The sequence below is a fragment of the Coregonus clupeaformis genome, chromosome 21, assembly GCF_020615455.1.
Source record: "Coregonus clupeaformis isolate EN_2021a chromosome 21, ASM2061545v1, whole genome shotgun sequence".
Classification (NCBI taxonomy): domain Eukaryota; kingdom Metazoa; phylum Chordata; class Actinopteri; order Salmoniformes; family Salmonidae; genus Coregonus; species Coregonus clupeaformis.
In genome coordinates, this window is record NC_059212.1 from 12,045,319 (window position 1) to 12,065,451 (window position 20,133).

A 20,133-nucleotide genomic window follows, 5' to 3' on the forward strand; every position below is an offset into this window, starting at 1 on the left:
CTTCAAGGGAATCTAGGAGACAAATGTGAAAGACAAGCCACAGAACAGAATAGGGTGATCATTGCCATTGCCAGCTGAATATCGCCATCTAGTGCCCAATGACGGGAGCAACTGAGCATTATGTTTGAACTAGCACAACTGTACTTCTGTTTGCAGGTTTTAAGTATGACCAACATTACTGAATTCATGCAGCAATCATTAAATGACGAGCATGTTTACAACATACAGAAGTGACATTCTGCTTTGTCATGCAGGGCACTGGTTTAAAGGATTGGGGTGTTTGGTGTCATCTTCAGCAGGTTTTGGAGTTTGAGGAAAGGTACCATTTTGTTTTTATCCACAATCTCTGGAATAATGCATTTGCTTTCTTACAAACATCAACATAACAGTGATAACAAATAAAATGAGAATATCAAGAGATTTGTGGTAGAATAATTTATTTTATTCTGATATACTTTAAAGAAATAATATACAAAGCTATGTTCGCCCCATCCTCACAAAAACCTCTGGTCCCCCACTATCTGATAAGTGCGTACATCACTCCAGTTCTGCAGACCAACGCTTTGGCCGGTGCCTTCCCAATTTCAGTATGCCACTGATCGATCGGCGGGGTCTTAGGAGGGCATAGCTAAGTTTGTGGATCCGGAAGAGTGAGACAGCATTGTCGTGTGAAGGTTTAATTGTAAAATAGTTACTTTATTTACTGAGGCCTAAAAAAGTTTAACTTCGGTAAAACAAAATGTAGCAAATGTTAACTACGGAGTCCATTTAACTAGTGCTGTACTGGCTTAGCTGGTATAGCAAAGAGAAAGAGGAGTCCCATGAAAATATGCCATCCTGTTCACAAGGACGCAATTAATAATGTGCAATAATTTAGGTTTACATAACCACGTGAAACTAAAGACCCTTTCACAATTTCGCAAGAAACTGCACATGATAAGGAATGAATTATTTTGCCGACTCAAGATAGACTAAACAGACAAGCTTACAAAACAAAACATCAAAGTTCAGAGGAGAGAGGAAAAATAATCAAGTACAGAGCAAATGGGGGTTCAGATGCAGGTGCGCTTCTGAGGGTATTTCGAGGTTGTGGAGGATGAGAATCGTGCCCTTTATTGTAGGATCCTGTTGAGGGGTTAGTGATAGGGACTGGGAAGTTACCAGAAGGTTACTCCATGGGGCAGTATGTTCTGAGAAGTCTCCTGGCCCAACGTTAGAGGAGGGGTCACTGTCATGTTGGGGTGGGAAGTTAGGAAGTCTACAGACTATTTCCATCCAGCAGGAAAGCGGGGAGCATGGACAGACAGACAACTTCCATCAAGCAGCTATGCATCTTTGTCAGCTCACATTTTAAAAAAAGTACTCATCAAATAATGAACCCCTGATCCTGGGACTGCTAGATTCATGATTCCTAACTATACGAGTCTGGAAGGAATCATAAAGTTGGCTCATTCAAGAATCTTCTTTGCGATGCACTCCTTCAAGTCTATGCTGAAGTCTATGCTGAAGAAGTGTTCGTGTTTGCTTCTTCCTGGAATCAGTTGGTGATCCATACATCTCAAGCCAATCTGAGTTCACGCTAGAAACTTCAGTTAAGCCACAAGTCAGTGGAGAAAAGTATGCATTCCCAACCAAAACTATTCCAGAGGAAAAGCCAGACTCTCAGTTTCTCCAGCACAACAAACACAGTCCAACAGTTCACGATTCCAAAAGGCAGCAGCTGAGTTTCTCAGGTAAGAAAAAGTATGACCTGTAGGTTCCTCAGAATCGACTTGTTTGGGTGTCCATGAAAAGCTCAAATAGGCTTCGCATTCATTTAGCCTCGAAAATTTACATCTTGGACGCCTAACGAAATCTACACTTTCAGGGGCTTGGGCAACAGTACGCTTCATTGCTTGACCCATGACGTCTTCAACAGGCCCAAGTCTCTTTTCCGTATTCCTCATTTGCCCTTTGGTTCATGACGTTAGGGAAGTGTTCAGACCAGGGCGCATTGGGGCATAGAGGACCTCATTGCGGGCTTCTTAAGCAGTTCACCGTCCTTCGTCTCCCACACAGGTTCTCAGACCATGTAAGAGTTCTGGTTCTTTAGCTTGTCCAGTTCTTTGCTCTGCTGTCTAAGGAACAGTATCCTGGGAGAAAGAAAAGGCCAGTTTTAAGAAAATCAGCAATTGATCGTGTGACATGAAGACGCAATTCCTAGACAAGACAATTATGACACGTTGTGTGTGTGTGTGTTCGCTTGTCCTGTTCTCACCTCTGTTCCCTCAGCGTGGCCTGGATCTCACACACTCTGACTAATGATCGGAGGTTTTTGAGTTCGGTGCAGATCTCAGACATGTAGAGACTGCCCATGTTGTGGGCATCTTCGCGTAACCGTGCTGCCTGAAAGAGAAAGGCGGAGCTGGTTGAGGGAGTGCACCAAAACACACATGAACCTGACTACCGAAAAGCCTACGCTCACTATGTATAGAAGTGAAGTGAACCATTGTTGTCTGTGTACGCTGAGGCAGGCAGCTTACCTACTGCTTCTAACTGGCCAGCTCCAACAGTGTTTGGTAGCTCAGCTCTTTGTAGTTGAAGTGATGGCTAACCATTTAATATAATTAAAAAAGGTCCAAAAGGAATTTGTGTCCCTTTTCTGTCCATCAGGTCTCCATGAGCAAGTGTAACCGAACTTTTGTATTATCGAAAAGCGACCGTTGCGCTTTTTCGTATTCAATCAACTCCAAATAGGAAATTGCCTGAGTGTGGCCTTGAGAGTATAGCTACTGCCATCTAGGTACGAAATGTGATTGTATGGTAGGGCTATCTAGACTAAATGCCATTTAAAACTTCTGTTACGTAATAATATGCACACAATTCAATGACGTATATATCCTACTAACATCAATGCATGACTACTAAGTTGCTATCACATAAATCTTAATTTAACAGCTAACATGACCTTCTGTGTATTCCCGTTATATCCACACAGTGTGGTATTATTTCGATGATGACTGCATTGAACCAATAACATTTTTAGTCATATAGTTGACAGATATTCACATAAACTACTAACTCAACGTTCCCATATGTTGATCATCCCGTTCTCCCACTTCACAGTGGAGATCCTACCTGCTTCTCGATGTGCTCGGCGGGCCAGTTCTGGACGTGCCTGATGAGGTTCTCATCAAAGTGAGAGGCCAGCGAGGGAGTGAAGGAGCCGGGAGTGCTGGTCTGAGCTGACGCGGCGTTGGGAAGCGAGTGGCCGCCGGTGGCGTTGCCGTTAGGTCCTGATGGCGGACTCCCCTGACTGCTGGACGACAGAGAAAGCAGAGTAGTATAAGGACAGAGTAAGGCTCCATCCAGAAACAACCTCCAGTCTAACACCTAGACACTTGTGTTGATTGGAACGGTTTGGATAAGTGGCTACTACCATCGCGCTTTTATACATCCAATCCTTCCAGATATACACAAGTGCCTTTACATATCAACTAGGTCAGATGCACAAAGGTAGATGACGCATTACGAGGAAGGACGTTCGTCCACAAAAAATTACACACACTCAAAGAGTGATACTATTCTTCTGACAAGGATCCAAAACAGGATTGTTGTATTTCCATTTCATCCGGCTATTTATTTTGTGGGAGCATGCAAGTAAAGAGCACAGTGTCTAAGAAACATTCCACAAATTTCAAACTACCTCCGCTGTCGTAGGGTTCGGGGATCCTCTGGATGTTTCTCTGCTGAAGCCTGTTGAGAAACTGGTCCTGGTTTCACTGGGGTAACCTACAGCGGCACAGAGGGGAGAGGGAGGGATGGAGAGAGTAAGTCATTAAAAGGGAGAGTGTAAGAAATAGTAAGAAGGAAACAAGGTAAGAAAGAGAAAATTAAAGCAAGATAAAGGGAAGGAGAGAAAAGAATGGTGACGTTGGGAGAAAGACAGAAACACTGAGATCACAGGGTTAAAATTACACCAAAAAAAACAATACACCCCCAATCATAACACAATATTATTGGACAAGTTTAGAGTTTCCGTGGAGGTGCTGACCTTTGGTTGGGAGGAGGCGGGAGGCATGCTGAGCGGGGTTTTCTGGTTAAGGAGGTTGGTCTGGGGCGTTCCGTTCCTGGGCGACACATATGAGCGGGGCGAGGAGGCATCCGACATTAGCGATATGGGCGACGGACTTGCCTGCTGGGCCGCTATTGGTTCATGTCCAGGAGGGGAATAGCACAAAGTAGGAAATATTTTTTATAAGAGCAACCTTAATCTCACATACAAAGGTTATTACTATACTGAAGAAAAATATAAACGCAACATGCAACAATTTCAAAGATTTTTCAGTTCATATAAGGAAATCAGTGAATTGAAATAAATTCATTAGGCCCTAATCTTCACATGACTGGGCAGGGGTGCAGCCATGGGTGGGCATGGGAGGCCCCCACAAAAGGGCTTTATTACAGACATAAATACTCCTCAGCACACACCCTCCCGCAGACGATGCCGCAGGTGAAGAAGCCGGATGTGGAGGTTCAGGGCTGGCGTGGTTATACGTGGTCTGCGGTTGTGAGATCGGTTGGATGTACTGCCAAATTCTCTAAAACGACGTTGGAGCAGCTTATGGTAGAGAAATTAACATTAAATTCTCTGGCAACATCTCTGGTGGACATTTCTGCAGTCAACATGCCAATTGCACGCTCCCTCAAAACTTGAGACATCTGTGGCATTGTGTTGTGTGACAAAACTGCACATTTTAGAGTGGCCTTTTATTGTCCCCAGCACAAGGTGCACCTGTGTAATGATCATGCTGTTTAATCAGCTTCTTGATATGCCACACCTGTCAGGTGGATGGATTATCTTGGCAAATGAGAAATGCTCACAAAAAGGGATGTAAACAAATGTGTGCACACAATTTGAGAGAAATAAGCTTTTTGTGTGCATGGAAAATGTGTAGGATATTTTATTTCAGGTCATGAAACATGAGACCAACACTTTACATGTTGTGTTTATATTTTTGTTTAGTATACATTATAAATATGCCTACAAGGACAGTCATTTATTTTAAAGGTTTTATTTTTCTTATGCATCCAAAACTTAATGAAATGCAGTGGCTATCCTTGCTTAGAGGACTACCCTGGTTAAATACATCAATAGCAAAGTTCTCTAGATTATTTAACAGAAAACTACCAGATGTTGCCCTGAACTGAAGGACGCCCATACACCTTCTTCAGAGATGAGTCAAACACTTCCAGTTACAGCTTTTAACAATAACAGCTTCCCTGAAAACATTTAATAGGAGAATGCTTACAATGTATTTCTATCTGAATAAAATGCAAATGTCAGAGCGCAATGTAGGCATAGCTCTATTTATCAACCACAAGACACTGAAAAATCAGTAAAACCAGTCTAGCTAACAAAGAGAGAGGTATCAAAAAGATCACCAGAAAGGTGACATTGGGAGAACGTGTGACAGTGGCCATACCTTGGCTGGAGGAGTGTTGAGCAGCTTGGGAAAGCAGAGCAGTGATGTTGAAAGCAGACGGTCCAGCGGTGAGGAGTTTATGAAGCATAGACTGCAAGGAAGCTTGGGTGACAGCAGCCGCGAGGACTGGAGGAGAGGGAGAACACGCACACAATGAGAGAAATACAGATACAGTTGAAGTCAGAAGTTTACATACACCTTAGCCAAATACATTTAAACTCAGTTTTTCACAATTCCTGACATTTAATCCTAGTAAAAAGTCCCTGTCTTAGGTCAGTTAGGATCACCACTTTATTTTAAGAATGTGAAATGTCAGAATAATAGTAGAGAGAATGATTTTATGTCTTTCATCACATTCCCAGTGGGTCAGACGTTTACATACACTCAATTAGTATTTGGTAGCATTGCCTTTATATTGTTTCACTTGGGTCAAACGTTTCGGGTAGCCTTCCACAAGCTTCCCACAATAAGTTGGGTGAATTTTGGCCCATTCCTCCTGACAGAGCTGGTGTAACCAGGTTTGTAGGCCTCCTTGCTCGCACACGCTTTTTCAGTTCTGCCCACAAATGTTCTATAGGATTGAGGTCAGGGCTTTGTGATGGCCACTCCAATACCTTGACTTGGTTGTCCTTAAGCCATTTTGCCACAACTTTGGAAGTATGCTTGGGGTCATTGTCCATTTGGAAGACCCATTTGCGACCAAGCTTTAACTTCCTGACTGATGTCTTGAGATGATGTCTTCAATATATCCACATACGTTTTCCTTCCTCATGATGACATCTATTTTGTGAAGTGCACCAGTCCCTCCTGCAGCAAAGCACCCCCACAGCATGATGCTGCCACCCCCGTGCTTCACGGTTGGGATGGTGTTCTTCGGCTTGCAAGTTACCCCCTTTTTCCTCCAAACATAACAATGGTCATTATGGCCAAACAGTTCTATTTTTGTTTCATCAAACCAGAGGACATTAATCCAAAAAGCACAATCTATGTCCCCATGTGCAGTTTGAAAATCGTAGTCTGGCTTTTTTATGGCGGTTTTGGAGCAGTGGCTTCTTCCTTGCTGAGCGGCCTTTCAGGTTATGTCAATATAGGACTCGTTTTACTGTGGATATAGATACTCTTCACAAGGTCCTTTGCTGTTGTTCTGGGATTGATTTGCACTTTTCACACCAAAGTACGTTCATCTCTAGGAGACAGAACGTGTCTCCTTCCTGAGCGGTATGACGGCTGTGTGGTCCCATGGTGTTTATACTTGCGTACTATTGTTTGTACAGATGAACGTGGTACCTTCAGGCGTTTGGAAATTGCTCCCAAGGATGAACCAGACTTGTGGAGGTCTACAATTGTTTTCTGAGGTCTTGGCTGATTTATTTGGATTTTCACATGATGTCAAGCAAAGAGGCACTGAGTTTGAAGGTAGGCCTTGAAATACATCCACAGGTACACCTCCAATTGAGTCAAATGATGTCAATTAGCCTATCAGAAGCATCTAAAGCCATGACATCATTTTCTGGAATTTTCCAAGCTGTTTAAAGGCACAGTCAACTTAGTGTATGTAAACTTCTGACCCACTGTGATATAGTGAATTATAAGTGAAATAATCTGTCCGTAAACAATTGTTGGAAAAATTACTTGTGTCATGCACAAAGTAGATGTCCTAACCGACTTGCCAAAACCATAGTTTGCTAACAAGACATTTGTGGAGTGGTTGAAAAACGAGTTTTAATGACTCCAACCTAAGTGTATGTAAACTTCCGACTTCAACTGTACATACACACAGATATAAAGGCAACAATAAACTTATGTATGTATGTAACACATACACAGATGGGTCCATACACATACATTAACAAAGATCAAGAGAGAAGGAGAGGGGTTGTTGAGTGACAGTGAAAAGAGGTGAGCAGACATGATAGGCTATTCAAAACTGTCATTGAATGGGTGGTTTAATTTGATGATTTGTATTTACAACCCATTTGGTAAGCAAGAACCCAGTTTCTCAGGATCGCTCATCCACAACAATAGGACCCACCAACCTCGCCTCGATTAAGCTACTCCCTATATCGTGTATTAAGCCTATTCAATATCTGGTCTGAGTAAGAGAAACTCTAGAAATCAAACCAAATAGGATGTCTTCTGAAATATCAGACTGAAGATCAAAACCACTTTGGTTTTGTGGTCATTTGATAACTCAACATTTCAGAGAACCAAATGTGTGTTTCACATTTCAGTACAGCAGCAGGGTTTTTTTACACCCCCCCCCAATTATTTTACAATACCTATGCTTCATCTACATTTCAACTGGTGAGCTAAAGAATAAGCAGGAGAAATGTGGTGTTGGCCGACTCACCCTCGTTGATCTTGGCCATGTCCATGCTGCCGTTGTTCATCTGCAGGGTGGCCTGCAGCGCTGGGAGGAGCTGCCGCAGGAGGGCGGGGTCTTGGAGCAGGCCCGAGGCCTGGGATTGGACAGAGGGGGACACTGGGACCGTGGAGGAGGAGGAAGATGAGGGGGTGGGGTTAGAGCCAGAGGCTTGGTTCAGGCCCGGATTGGTGGAGGAAGATGAGGACTGGGAAGGAGCAGAGTTGGAGGAGGACTTGACCCCTGAAGTGCTCTCTGTGGGGCGAAAAGAAGAACAAGTTAGGACTGCGGACACTGGCTTGACACATAGGATGCACATCTATAGTTCATAATGACTTCCTTTCCTCGTCTACTTTTTGCACACATCGAAAAGGTGATAGCCATAATGCATACAATTGTCAAGTCTTTTCAGATCAGTGCAGAGGAAGGAGAGGACACAAGGAAAATAAGTCACTTCTCACTATTGACACACGGCCATATTGTAAGACTGTAGATGATTTCACATACAGGTATCATCATAATATCACAACAAAAGGTACTCTTTAAAAAGAGGCAGGTAAGTCAAAATCCAGATGTTACTGCTGCATCTGAAACCTAGACTACACCCCCCATACACTGTACATCTGTAGTTTTCATACTCACTTGTGGTGGCTGTGTCGACAGACTCTCGTCTGTAGTCCCGGTCTTTGGGGAACGTGTTGGACTCTCTCTTAGACGGATCTTTCTGCCTCTGCTCTCTGGACACAATGACAAACATAAAAGCAAGGTCACTGTCAGGTTTAATTAAACGGAGTGTAATTGCTGATTGAATTCCAAATCAGAATGTAATTTCATGTTCAGACTTCTGTCAGAATGTGTACTCTACCAATCTCAGTTTTGGGAACTTTTAGCATGCTAAAGTAGGGCCATATGAAATCTGTTTTATTTGTTGCCTAATTCAGTTTTTTCCTAAATTCAATTTTCTCTGTTTGGTTTTTCAGTTTAGAATTGTTCCCTGCTTTTTCAGATTTACGCTCTCAAAATCATTTCAATAGAAAAACAACAAAATTGGGTGTTCCAAGTCCACAAAAATGCTTAAACCACATCAGGAGACAACTTTTGATATCTGGAAAAAACCTTTAAATCAACAACAGCACGAGACTTGTTTGGTTAGCAGTGTTTCTGTAGCGCACGTGATTGCATAGTTTGCTAAACAAATTGCCACTGGATTGATTAAAATAATCATGATATCATTCTGCCAGGTAGGCATAAGATACTTTGTGGTGAACATTTAGTTGAGAAGAGTTATTATGAGAAAGCCTTTCCATCGTTGACCGTTGTCATTAGCATCATCGCTAACAGCTAGGCATACACAAAGACAGATGCACGCATACATAAAGGGGCATTCCCATGTTGCTCTACAGAAGGTTGAAGGAAAATACTAATCACTGATGCATTTTGATTCTTGACTTATGACAATTTTGGGAAAATGTAAAATAATTTTCAAATTAGTTCAATACATTTAATATTGTTGAATTCCGTTTTAATGTCTGGATTCAGTGATTCCATCTGTGTTTTCCGCATCAGGGATTTTATAGGCCCTACTATAGTTCAATTAATGAAATTAGGTTCGTAAATATGTTATAATGGGCCACCGGACTATGGCAGCCACGCAGCTGTGGATTCTGTATTGAGTTTTAGGGTAGAAACAGAAGGGTTGAGGGAAAAGCGGAGAAGAGTATGGCGTTTAGGAGAGTGACACTTTTTCCATGATTCAAGGCCTTACCTCTCCAGCCAGTCTTTGGGCTTCTCCCATTGAGAGACCTCAGTCCTGCAGTTGTAGTAGTACTTCTTGCCCGAGGAGCTGATGTGCTCGGACCAATCGTCTGCAGGCTCGTGAGGCTGAGGGAAGAAGGCGCGACAAATAGGCAAACTAACACTCTAGGGTAGGTTTGGCAGAGTGCAAACCAAGTTTCAATCCGCATTGCACCATTGTTCGCCCTAGCACTTTTGCCATTGTTTTTTGTTTTGTTGATGAAACCGAGGAGAGGGGTGTCATGCAGCGGGAATGTTCTTTTTGCAGTACAGATCTATTGCGCGTGCAATGGTGTCAGAGTGAAGAAAATCAGTGTTCATTGTTTGCAGTAACTACTTTGTTGTTGTAATATCCCAAACGGACGTGGCAGTTTCACCAACTAAGGTTTTAGTTTTAAGATCAAGTAGGCCTACATTCGGGGGATGTGATCAGCACTCCATGGAAAATCAGGGGAAAGGCTAGTGGCTAGTGATCAGATTCACATGTAAAGTCCTGTGTGGAGATCCTTCCTCAATAAAGTATTGGGCCTAACGTTTGTTTTATGCTTATAACCATTCTATGAGCAGAAACCGATTCAAATGTAAGAAAGTGTGGTTTATCTGGAAAACCCATTTTAGTCTAAATGTATTGACCCTACAACATACAAAAAGCAATGTTAGAAGGCATCAAGTAAAGACAACACAGTAAATAAATACAGGATGTGAGCATATAGGCCTTGCACTGTTGATAAGAGCAAGTTAGCTAAACCTGCCCACTATTTAGGCTAGTCTGCCTCCTCAGTCAAATGTGGTTGTCAGGGTGTATGCCTATATGCTGAAACGCTCTGCTTATCAGTGGTAACCTGCCTATCCTGTCTACACAGAGGACAGAGAACGTACTCAACAAGGCTAGCAGTGATACTCTGCTACTGGGCCAGGCATTCACTCTGTAATTTACAGGCGTTTTCTTTACAGGGTTGAAAGTCTTGAAATGCATGTTGAACTAACCCTTCGGTTCCAGGGGCTGATAACTCAATGCAAAAGTAACTCTACTCCATTGTTTCTCTGCAGATGGGAGGGGGGGGTTTGGTTTTGGATGCATGTATGTACACTACTGTTCAAAAGTTTGGGGTCACTTAGAAATGTCCTTGTTTTCGAAAAGAAAAGCATTTTTTTTTAATCCATTAAAATAACATCAAATTGATCAGAAATACAGTGTAGACATTGTTCATGTTGTAAATGGCTATTGTAGCTGGAAACGGCTGATTTTTTATGGAATATCTACATAGGTGTACAGAGGCCCATTATCAGCAACCATCAGTCCTGTGTTCCAATGGCACGTTGTGTTTGCTAATCCAAGTTGATCATTTTAAAAGGCTAGTTGATCATTAGAAAACCCTTTTGCAATTATGTTAGCATAGCTGAAAACCTGTGCTGATTGAAGAAGCAATAAAACTGGCCTTCTTGAGACTAGTTGAGTATCTGGAGCATCAGCAATTGTGGGTTCGATTACAGGATCAAAATGGCCAGAAACAAATAACTTTCTTCTGAAACTCGTCAGTCTATTCTTGTTCTGAGAAATGAAGGCTATTCCATGCGAGAAATTGCCAAGAAACTGAAGATCTCGTACAATGCTGTGTACTTTACAGATGCCATCTGTCAAGCATGGTGGAGGCAATGTGATGGTCTGTGGGTGCTTTGATGGTGGTAAAGTGGGAGATTTGTACAGGGTAAAAGGGATCTTGAAGAAGGAAGGCTATCACTCCATTTTGTAACGCCATGCCATACCCTGTGGGCGGCGCTTGATTGGAGCCAATTTCCTCATACAACAGGACAATGACCCAAAGCACAGCTCCAAACTATGCAAGAACTATTTAGGGAAGAAGCAGTCAGCTGGTATTCTGCCTATAATGGAGTGGCCAGCACAGTCACCGGATCTCAACCCTATTGAGCTGTTGTGGGAGCAGCTTGACCGTATGGTATGTAAGAAGTGCCCATCAAGCCAACCCAACTTGTGGGAGGTGCTTCAGGAAGCATGGGGTGAAATCTCTTCAGATTACCTCAACAAATTGACAACTAGAATGCCAAAGGTCTGCAAGGCTGTAATTGGAGGATTCTTTGACAAAAGCAAAGTTTGAAAGACAATTATTATTTCAATTTAAAAAATCATTATTTCTAACCTTGTCAATGACTACCTTTCATATGCATTTAGCTATATTTCCTATTCAAACTCATTTCATGTATGTTTTCATGGAAAACAAGGATATTTCTAAGTGACTCCAAACTTTTGAACGGTAGTGTATGTATGTATAACTGTGGTGAGCTGTGGAAAGAATTTCCTCTTAAACAACAGATTATCATCATCAACTTCTTGATGGAGATGAACACCAGAGAACGACATATCAAAATCATCCTCTGCACAACATCCGGACAGAGCCAATTGTCATTTGTCACACGAAACTGAACTGTACACAATTTGACTACACATTCAAATGTCTACGTAAAATCTAATCAAATGTTAGTCGTCACTTGCTTCATAAACAACAAGGTGTAGACTAATAGTGAAATGCTTACTTACTGGCCCATCCCAACAATGCAGAGAGGAAAATAGAAAAATACTAGAAAGATAATAGCACAAGGAATAAATACACAATGAGTTACGATAACTTTGGGGGGGTCAATGCAGATAGCCTGGGTAGCTATTTGGTTAACTATTTAGTAGTGTTATGGCTTGGGGGTAGCTGTTCAGGGTCCTGTTGGTTCCAGACTTGGTGCACCGGTATCGCTTGCCGTGTGGTAGCAGAGAGAACACTATGACTTGGGTGGCTGGAGTCTGACCATTTTTAGGGCCTTCCTCTGACACTGCCTGGTATAGAGGTCCTGGATGGCAGGGAGCTTGGCCCCAGTGATGTACTGGGCCGTACGCACTACCCTCTGTAGCGGCTTGCGGTCGGATGCCAAGCAGTTGCCATACCAAGCGGTGATACAGCCAGTCAAGATGCTCTCAATAGCGCAGCTATAGAACTTGCCTATGACTTGTATATGAGTTTGTCCTGTGGCTCAGGGGCCCATGATGTATTATTATAACCATAGCCTGGTGAATGCCTACTTTCAGAAATAATTTGTTCAAGAAGAAAGAAGTATCTTACTGTGTCTGACGCCTTGTTTTGATTTGAGTGTGAGTTTGAGCTGTGTTGAGAGCTGTGGTTGTGCGAATTCTCTTGCGGAGAGCAGCTGGTACCTATAAAAGAAACAATATGATGAGAACATTTACAAGAAAACTTACGAGAAATACAATAGTATTAGCAATCATAGACATGACAGGTTAGGCTACCCATCCATTGAACAAAATATTTTTTGCAGTACCATGGAATTTACAGCAGCTATCCATTTTATGAAATACCCAGGTATAGTATGTCGAAATTGTATACATTAGCACACAAGACAATCATACTCGCACAAGACAATCATACTAATATCGCCTAGGTGCATGTCAGTTTCGGAATTCTACAATGCTTGCTCATTTGGCAAGACAATGACAAGTTAACTAGCTAAAAACTGGTGCCCACGGTACCATATATTATATTTTAGTCATTTAGCAGACGCTCTTATCCAGAGCGACTTACAGTTAGTGAGTGCATAAAAAAGGCAATTCCCTCCCCTACCCTGGACGACGCTGGGCCAATTGTGCGCCGCCCCATGGGTCTCCCGGGAGGTATACTAGCACCTGTGGAACTTCAGCTACATAACTTATTATGTTAATGTTGCATTGATGTCTGTGTGGACTTGACCAACAGTCGTGTGTGCATATCTTCAGTCAGGAATTGGGCCTTAGTGGTCTATGTCTTGTTGTACGTGAGTATCTATGCATGTTTTGAGCAGGTAACGTGTGTGCAGAAGAAGTCCAAGTGCTTTTAATAGCCCAATCAACAGTGTATATATTTTAAGCAGCAGAACAGTAAGATAACAGATTACTTTATTTTGATTTAGGATATCTCTTGCCTGGTCCCAGATATAGCCAACTCCAAAGGTTGCTTGGCATAACAAAGACCACAGGAATTGGCTAACCAGCAAACAGATCTAGGACCAGGTTAAGCTCTTTCATCTGGCTGAACAAACGTACAAGCTTCCCTGTGCACACAGTACTGTTGACAAACGTACAGAGAAGGCAACATCTGCATTTGTGTGTAGCTTGGTTCTCTTTGGGCTTACCGCCATCTTTGCCTCGGAGTGTGTGAAATGTTTTTGTTTTGCTGTGCCCATCGCTGTACTTATTGACCGGACTTTCTTCAGAGCGCCGGAGCATTTTGTAGGGCGGTGTAGGATCTGATAACCCATCTCGCATTTTATCGTGACGGTGAAGGGTGGTAGATTGACTCTTTGGCTGGGATTTGTGAGTCTGCAATACAAATAGGCTTGTGTTAGTCAACATATCAATACAAAGCCACCTCTTCTGTTGGATGAATACTTCCCAACCACAGACACATACTGTAGGCCTACTTCCCACTCTTGACACTGTGCTGTACTTCTCGTGTCTGCTTATGAATGCACAACCTTTTGTAATGTGTTTTCTTCCCTAATATTACCCCAATTATTTTTGTTTGCATTTGTCATTACTGTTCTGTAATTGTTGCACTTTTATAAAGCATCTTATGGTGGGTAAATCCTTGTGCTGTATTCAGACTAGCAAGCTATGTAGCTGGCAAGCTAACTTTCGTTATTAGGTCTTTATCAATAAAACGCCACAATAAGATGAAGAGCGTTTGATTTAGCTGCTGGAGAGCAAGGAGACCCCGAGCTCCGCTAAAACTATGGACAACTACAGTTTTAATATCATCACCTCTTGAAGAGCATAGTCACATGAACTACACATTTCCACATTTAGTTCTGTAAGATTTATACAGCAAGTAACTGCATGCTTTTCATGATCAGTAGCTTAACATACATTGATCATGTATTTTCAGATATGTGAGTGTAGCCTATCAATTTGGCATGTAGCTAGCTAGATAAACAAACAACGTGTCATTTAGCTTGCTTCATCAGAGATTATGATTTTGGAAATCGGCAACTCCTCATCCTGATAAAGTTGTCAGACTACTGTCGGTCCATAGATAAAACAATATTTGGATAGAGCCATCTAGTTTATCCCCTGAAAGTTAGCTTGTTAACTAGCCATATTGACGTGATATGTGATTAGCTAGCCAATTTGATGTGGTCCATCATTCAATATAGCCTATCATGTCTGTCAACAATTGTGATTAAAACAATGTTGAAAAGGGGATAACGTTCGCTAACTTCGCTAGGTAACGTTAGGCCTACATTGGTTGGAGAAGAAAAGTACACTACTAGGTCTACTTACCACGAGAAAAAAGTACACTACTAGGTCTACTTACCACACTATGTTTAGCCAGCTGTACAACGTTTCTACCGGTAGCTTGCACAATAAACATTATCAGCCGTCAGTAGGCCTACATCGGCACATGTGCCCTTCTGCTGCTTGACAGACAGAGCCCACAAAGGCTTGTCAGGCAGCTATCGTTCACTTTTATTTTATATCACTCAAATATCCAATTAATGGTGGCCAATATATGAGAGATATCGTGACTCGAGGCTACCATCACGTATCTGAAATTACATTATCAATTGTTGTTTACTGATCGTGAAAAGCATGCGGTTACTTGCTGTATAACTCGGATTCGAGCTAAATGTGCGCAACTGATTTGCATGGAATAATTGGAAATGTGTATTTCTGACTATGCTCTTCAAAGGGTTATTACAACTAAATAGTTCAAATGTATTTAACAATCCCTTGAAAACGGCATGCAGTTGTCAATGGTTTTAGCGCCCTGCACCATTTGTGACGTTTTATTGATAACGACCTATAGTTATCTTAGCGCTAACATTAGCCAGATAACGTTACCTCGTTAGCTAGCAGAATATAATTACCCAGCTACACTAGCTAGCAAATTAGCTATTTAGTTAGTTATAGACGATATTGTTATGCTACATTAATTATCCAGCTGGCTATCAAGGCCTGAAATGTCAAGTTCTCGTAAAAGTAAACATAGTTAGCGTTGGCTAACGACTAGCTTACCTAGCTAGCTATCTAACGTTAGCCATCTAGCTTTAGCTAGCTACGTCACGGGAAAAACAGTCAGCAGTTAGCTCGCTGGCTAGTTAACCATCAGTTGTTGTTAAACACATTAACGTAGTTAGCTAGTTAGTGTAAATAGCTAACGTTAGATATAGGCCAACGTATCTCCAGTAACGTAATTTTGCACAAAACTGAGCAATGGCTTGTGAGTTGCAAAGCCAAGCAGAGGCCTGCCTAACTAAGGTTACGAGTTAAGTTAGCTAACGTTATTTAGGTGGCTATTTTAACCAGTTAGTTAGCTAGATAACATACTTGCTAACTACCTAGCTAGCTAATTAGCCTGTATACTCTTTATTTACCTGATAGGGTTGTGAATCCCTTCGGTCGTTGCACCTGAAATATAGGAAAATAAAGTTAGCCAAGTTATAGGGCACACGTCTGAAATGTTGATGCAGCCTCTGCTCGCGCTGCAAAGATATACTACAATTAGCTAGCTAGCGAAAACCTAGTTAGCTATAACTAGCTAGACATGCTAGCTAGCAGCATTATTATTTTAAAGGAGTGGTGGAGCCGTCAAGGAGAGGTGGCAATAAAATGTATTGTCGTTTACCCATCGCTGAGTCTCGGTTGTTTCCTTGCATGCATTACCATCAATGCCGTGTTGATGTGTGTGTGCGCGAGGGGGTGAACTATGGACAACAAAATATGATTATCGTCTTTGGTAACTTGATCTTGGTGATGTCTCGGTATTTAGTTAGCCAGCTGGGAAGCTAGCAACTAATTTTGCACAGTGACTAGCTAGCTACACTATGTTGAAAACGGCCTTTGGTCCATTATTTGCTCGCCTAAACTGCACAATATATCCTGTGCAGTGCAATGAAACAGACGTAGCAATGCGAACTGCCCCGCCTCCAAGCTCTTAGCTATTTCCGGGATACTCCCATGTCGGAAAATAGTCGCAAACCATTTAAAAATAATGATTTACAACGCAGTCTCACAAATAACTTTCTCACCTAGAAAGGTGGACACAGAGGAAATACAGTGGTTGAAAAAACAACACAGCCCACCTAACTGATAATGCACATGGCTAAGAAAAGGAGGTTATGAAAGCAAGGTTCACAAAAGTAATTATAAAAGCGGTAGGCATATGCACTTTCCCCTGCCCCCAGTAGCCTATATCAGATAGCCAAAAAAACTCACAGTGCCCAATGCAACATTCAATTATAAATCAACCACTATCCCCTACCCCTAGTGTTCTTAATTCATCCATGGACTTTGCAAAGCATTACCCAATCTAATCAAAGTGATAGTTTGTTGAATTTCATAGCACTAGGCTGAGACGAAAGCCTAAACAGACTGTGGCCCTTCGGGACCAGTAAGAACACTTCCCATGATTTTTTTTGATTGACCCTGGTCTGGATAGCCTACCAATCAGGACCAATGCTGTCTTTCTGTATGGCTGTCTGTCTGTCTGTCTAGTCTGTCTGTCTGCCCGTCTGTATAATGGCAAGGAGACATCAGACCATGCCTTTATTTGGCCTCTGCATTCCAATGCCTGGTCTGGTCCACTCAGATCAAAATGAACCAACCTTGTGATATAGAACTGATGGGGAAACATGTAGGGGGAGGGGGACATTTGCACCAAAGTTTTATTGAACCTTTATGCTTGCCTGGTAAATTTGGGTCAGAGCTGGTGACAGGTCACATGGGCCAATACTGTCTGGATCAGACTGGCGCTCATTGCTTTTACTGTATGTTTGTCTCTTATTTTGTTCGCGTGTGGATGTTCAAATGGACCCAACATCTCATGTTTTAGAAGGAGAAACATCCATGGAGTCACTTTCTCTCTGGTGAGTGTTACCTAATTTGGACTGTGCTGAGCTTGCTGAATTGCATGTTGACAGCATCATTTTTGATATGATTTACATTATTTTGATCCAATATCTGTAGAGGATGGTTTGTAAAACAAATAAACAAACTGTTATGAGTGGAAAAGCTGTCTGTTCTTTTCAGTAAGAATAAATTCAGCACTTTTGGTCACAAACAGTGTGTAGACTTCTTTGATTTCAACACAGTTCATCTGATTTATCAAACACCATTTTTAGTTTTCCCCGTTCTCTTTAAAGTATTGAGTCATTTTCCACTCACACAGTACAATATTCATATTTTTAATGTCAACAAAAGTCACAAACTGACTCAGTTGCTTGTTAGTCAACTGTTTAGGAATATAGATCGCAGCCGTGTACTTGCTGTCAAGTATACCACAGATGCATTTGATTGATCGGTTTCAGTGTACTTTCAGTCTGTGTACATCAATCAATGATGTTACATGAAGGACAGAAAAGCTATGATTCAGTGGTGAGAGAGCATAGACTTATATAATTGGGTGAGAGAACTTACACTTCAATAACATGGCACTATGTGGACTGTAGAAAGTATAATATATAATATATAATATAATAATAATATAATAATATGCCATTTAGCAGACGCTTTTATCCAAAGCGACTTACAGTCATGCGTGCATACATTTTTTTTTGTGTATGGGTGGTCCCGGGGATCGAACCCACTACCTTGGCGTTACAAGTGCCGTGCTCTACCAGCTGAGCTACAGAGAACCGCGTTTTAGAATGTGGACTATTGAAATAATGGCTTTCAATGAGAGTGACAACTCTATAACTCACATTTCTATCTGAAATCAGTCAGGTCCTACACTAAACTACATAATAGATGTCAAATCTGCTAAATTGCAAACATTTAGCCTATTTTATCCACTTGGTGGCAGTAATACCATATAACAGAACATGTTTTCAGACCATAGCGGTTTTATTTTCTTTTTCTACTCCATTAAAGGCCCAATGCAGCCATTTTTATATCAATATCAAATAATTTATGCGTAACAGTTAAGTACCTTACTGTGATTGTTTTCAATCAAAATGTTCAAAAAGAAACAAAAATAGCTTCTTAGCAAGAGCAGTTTCTCAAGCAATAATTTTGTTAGGACTGTCTGGGTGTGGTCTGAGTGTGGAAGGGAAAACCGAAAACTAGTTGTTATTGGCAGAGAAGTTTGTAGCTCTCTTTCTTATTGGTCTATTAGCTAATTCACTGCCTGGTGATGTCACCAGTCAAGGCCAAAACTCCATCCCACCAAAACAAGCTAAAATTTCAGGCAGTCTTTTCAAACAGCTCTTACACCAAAAGGGCATTATCATCACTTTCACAATTTCACAGTATTATTTCAACCTCATAGTGTGGAAATATATATAAAACACAGGAAAATAAAGTTTCTGACTGCACTGGGCCTTTAAGATTGTTGGACACTAGAATGAAATACTGTGAACAAGACAGACAGAACAGTTTCAGTGTATGCTCCAGTAATTCTAGTCTCTTATACTAGGTGAGATCATAATTCTGTTGTCCTTTGTTTAGGAAGGCATGCCAGCCACAGTCCAAGTTGGTCAACCAGTACATATTTAATACATTTGTGAGGCAGCCAATTGATAATAAAAAAAAGGACTTGCCTTGATAGAGAATGAATGGATGAGTGAATACAGCCCAATCTCACTACAGTATGCAGATATAAACATTATCACATTGCAGTGCTATTTTCCAATTATGGAAAAGATATAGAAGAATTTAACAAGATTCTTATATGTTCTACCTGGAACTTGCAAGTAACAAAATATGGCAGCAAATACACTTAGAAGATTCATAGAAGATTCTTGTAATATCTGACTTATATGGGTGGTTACCATTTAGACATAACAGAAATGTTGAATGTATTGTATAAAAAAACATACAGTGAGGGAAAAAAGTATTTGATCCCCTGCTGATTTTGTATGTTTGCCCACTGACAAAAAAATGATCAGTCTATACTTTTAATGGTAGGTTTATTTGAACAGTGAGAGACAGAATAACAACAACAAAAATCCAGAAAAACGCATGTCAAAAATGTTATAAATTGATTTGCATTTTATTGAGGGAAATAAGTATTTGACCCCCTCTCAATCAGAAAGATTTCTGGCTCCCAGGTGTCTTTTAGACAGGTAACGAGCTGAGATTAGGAGCACACTCTTAAAGGGAGTGCTCCTAATCTCAGCTTTTTACCTGTATAAAAGACACCTGTCCACAGAAGCAATCAAACAATCAGATTCCAAACTCTCCACCATGGCCAAGACCAAAGAGCTCTCCAAGGATGTCAGGGACAAGATTGTAGACCTACACAAGGCTGCAATGGGCTACAAGACCATCGCCAAGCAGCTTGGTGAGAAGGTGACAACAGTTGGTGCGATTATTCGCAAATAGAAGAAACACAAAAGAAATTGTCAATCTCCCTCGGCCTGGGGCTCCATACAAGATCTCACCTCGTGGAGTTGTAATGATCATGAGAACGGTGAGGAATCAGCTCAGAACTACACGGGAGGATCTTGTCAATGATC

General features: G+C 41.5%; 2 protein-coding genes across 3 annotated transcripts in view; one reads left to right on the forward strand and one right to left on the reverse strand.

Annotated features, from left to right (window-relative positions):
• Positions 1-420: 420 nt before the first annotated feature.
• LOC121534925 (WW domain-containing adapter protein with coiled-coil) lies at positions 421-16,595 on the reverse strand. 2 transcript variants are annotated; one of them, XM_041841550.2, is made up of 13 exons: positions 16,305-16,595; positions 16,054-16,087; positions 13,813-13,999; positions 12,750-12,841; positions 9,593-9,708; positions 8,470-8,564; positions 7,816-8,082; positions 5,466-5,591; positions 4,034-4,185; positions 3,686-3,771; positions 3,118-3,295; positions 2,258-2,385; positions 421-2,132 (listed from the first exon to the last, which is right to left on the reverse strand). In XM_041841550.2, the coding sequence occupies exons 1-13, from the start codon at positions 16,343-16,345 to the stop codon at positions 2,063-2,065; spliced, it is 1,572 nt and encodes a 523-aa protein (XP_041697484.2). In that variant the 5' UTR covers positions 16,346-16,595; the 3' UTR covers positions 421-2,062. The 2 variants fall into 2 exon arrangements, with proteins under 2 accessions (XP_041697484.2, XP_041697483.2); XM_041841549.2 differs by having other exon boundaries at positions 3,118-3,298.
• Positions 16,596-17,461: 866 nt separating this feature from the next.
• The window catches only part of LOC121534565 (MAGUK p55 subfamily member 7-like), a 54,121-nt gene continuing 51,449 nt past the window's right edge, over positions 17,462-20,133 (forward strand). Inside the window, exon 1 of the mRNA XM_041841140.1 lies at positions 17,462-17,544. The gene's annotated coding sequence lies outside the window, so the exon portion shown is untranslated. The remainder of the gene's footprint in view (positions 17,545-20,133) is intronic.

What these genes read in the sequence shown, in the direction of transcription:
- LOC121534925 (XM_041841549.2), bottom strand. Translation starts at nt 16,345, where the DNA reads ATGGTAATGCATGCAAGGAAACAACCGAGACTCAGCGATGG. An exon ending in TGTCGACACAGCCACCACAA is followed by an intron (nt 8,083 to 8,469) that starts GTGAGTATGAAA and finishes TTCGCCCCACAG; the next exon opens with AGAGCACTTCAGGGGTCAAG. An exon ending in CCGAGCACATCGAGAAGCAG is followed by an intron (nt 2,386 to 3,117) that starts GTAGGATCTCCA and finishes TTTCTCTTTCAG; the next exon opens with GCAGCACGGTTACGCGAAGA.